At 52.7% G+C, this 2,152-nt stretch overlaps 1 protein-coding gene across 1 annotated transcript in view; it reads right to left on the reverse strand.

Moving 5' to 3' along the window:
- Positions 1 to 1,801, reverse strand: part of XK (X-linked Kx blood group antigen, Kell and VPS13A binding protein) — a 47,950-nt gene extending 46,149 nt beyond the window's left edge. The window contains exon 1 of the mRNA XM_017859905.1: positions 1,085 to 1,801. Within this exon, the coding sequence (XP_017715394.1) occupies positions 1,085 to 1,329 (245 nt within the window). The 5' untranslated portion in view covers positions 1,330 to 1,801. The remainder of the gene's footprint in view (positions 1 to 1,084) is intronic.
- Positions 1,802 to 2,152: the final 351 nt, after the last annotated feature.

A 2,152-nucleotide genomic window follows, 5' to 3' on the forward strand; every position in this document is an offset into this window, starting at 1 on the left:
AAAAAAAAAAAATTATAACTACGTAAAATTTATCTTGCTCCTCGACGTGTGTATGCGTGTGTGTGTGTGTGTGTGTGTGTGTGTGTGTGTGTGTGTGAGAGAGAGAGAGAGAGAGAGAGAGAGATTTCCTGGTAGGAAAGGTCCTTAGCGAGCTGAATTTTCTGGCAGCTGAGGTGTCTCTCTGGCCTTTCCATCTCTTCAAATTCCTCTGTCGCCTATGTCCAAAATTCAGTATTATAAACTTATTTCTAATCCAAATGGACGGGCTTTGTTTTGCTTTTCCTATAGAGATGAAAGGTACTAAAACAACACATTTTAAACTCCTTAGATAAGCCAGTCTGTTTTATTACAATATATTTCTACTTGCTTTGTGTTAATAAAAATTAATTTCCAGAAATGTCACTAACAGTTTTTCTTTACTTAACACATAGCAAGTTTTGTCTTCATGGTGCATGTGTACCAGCTTTAACGGCTACGTTTATAAGTTCGCCAGGGCCGGAAGACATTTCTAGAACCCCATATATTTCCATATCCCATAATATTCATTACGCCACTAAGAGAAAAGAATGGTGCATGGATTTCTTGACTTCCCTATGAGAATTAAATATTTTTAAAGCTTTTAGAACAGTGCTTGGCACACAGTAAGCTCCATGCTTGATAAATTAAAATTAAATCACCTGTACATGCTGTCCCCATAACCACAGCTTAGAACACACTTCCCAAGGGTTTGTGACCACAAAAGCCAATCCTGTCACAGCCTAGTTGACCCCAGAGAAACCAATGTCTTTAATGAGGTTGAAGCACAAGAAACTGCCATTTTTGTTGGTCAATTTCAGTTGAATGTTGGCTATTTCATTTGATGGAACCTAACAGGAATTCAGTGTGCCCCAGCTTTATAACCATTATGCCATGATTCGTCCCATTCCTGACTGGAATAATGGGGCTGAGGGGCATGGGGGACCGGCTTGGGGCCCAGCCACCTGTCTACACAAGAAAACCGCCTCCCTCCACTCGAGCAGGTCCAGGGATCAGGCCACAGGACCGGGGCTGCGGCCTGGGGCTGGCTCTGGGTTTCTGCACGCACCTGAAAAGGGGCCCAAGTTGCAGCAGGTGCAGCAGCAGTACGAGCGGGCGGTCGCGGCTGAGGTCGCGGTGTACGAAGAGGAGCGTGAGCTGCACGAGCGCGCAAGGCAGTAGCGAGAAAAGCAACGTCAGCGCCTGCCACATGCGGTCCCCGCCCGAGCGGTAGGTGCTGCTCAGGCTGAGCGCCGCCGTTGTCTCGGCCACGAACAGGAACACGGACGCCAGCACCGAGGCCGGGAATTTCATCTCCGCGCGTCAGCGGCTCTCACCGGGGACGGACGCAGTGGCGGTCGCTGTGTGGCTGTGGCGGCGGCGGCGGCGGCGGCCGTTGCTCGAGGGGCTCCCAGCATGCCCAGCCCCAAACTGCTCCCGCGCTCTGCGCAGCCCGCCGAGGGCACGCGGGCCCGGCCGACCGGCCTGGGCTCTGGAGCTGGACCTCGGGCGGGGCGGCCGACCTGGCTGGGGTGGGGTGGGGTGGGGCGAACAGCGCAGCCTCGCCGGGACACGCCCACGCGCTCGGTGCGCCGCCCGCTAGCTCGCTCGCCAGTGCCGGCTGCGTCTCTGTGGTGACCTGCCCCTGGCGGGCCGCGAACCCGCGTCGTGAGACGGCTCAGGCCGTGGCGCGGGAGCTCAAAAGGATATAGTTGGCCCTGCGGGCGTCGCGCGCAGCCTCTGGGTCCTAGAGTCCCTTGGGTCCTATCTTGGGAAACCGTTCACATCCCTTTGAAAAACTGCGACCACCCAGGCCCAGAATTGGAGTCCCGACGCCTTTCTAGCCCAGTCTATTTTCTGGGCCGAGGAAACGCGTGATTCTTCAAAGGGCCAGCGTTTCCGGTCTTTTAAAAATAACCAGACCACACATAGGCTTTTCAAAGTGCAAGTATATTGTCATGCATCCACCACCAAGTGGGAAAAGATTTCACGTTTCACTGTGCCATGTGAGCATGTCCCTTTGTCTTCCAAATACAGTGGTCTGAAGCATTGCTTCCAGTGATGAAAAAGCGTCAAAGATCGTCCCTAAGAACCAATCTTGACCTCCCAGAAAAACTGCCTACAAAGTGTATTCCTC

The sequence above is a fragment of the Rhinopithecus bieti genome, unplaced genomic scaffold (assembly GCF_001698545.2).
Source record: "Rhinopithecus bieti isolate Rb0 unplaced genomic scaffold, ASM169854v2 scaffold_53607, whole genome shotgun sequence".
Classification (NCBI taxonomy): domain Eukaryota; kingdom Metazoa; phylum Chordata; class Mammalia; order Primates; family Cercopithecidae; genus Rhinopithecus; species Rhinopithecus bieti.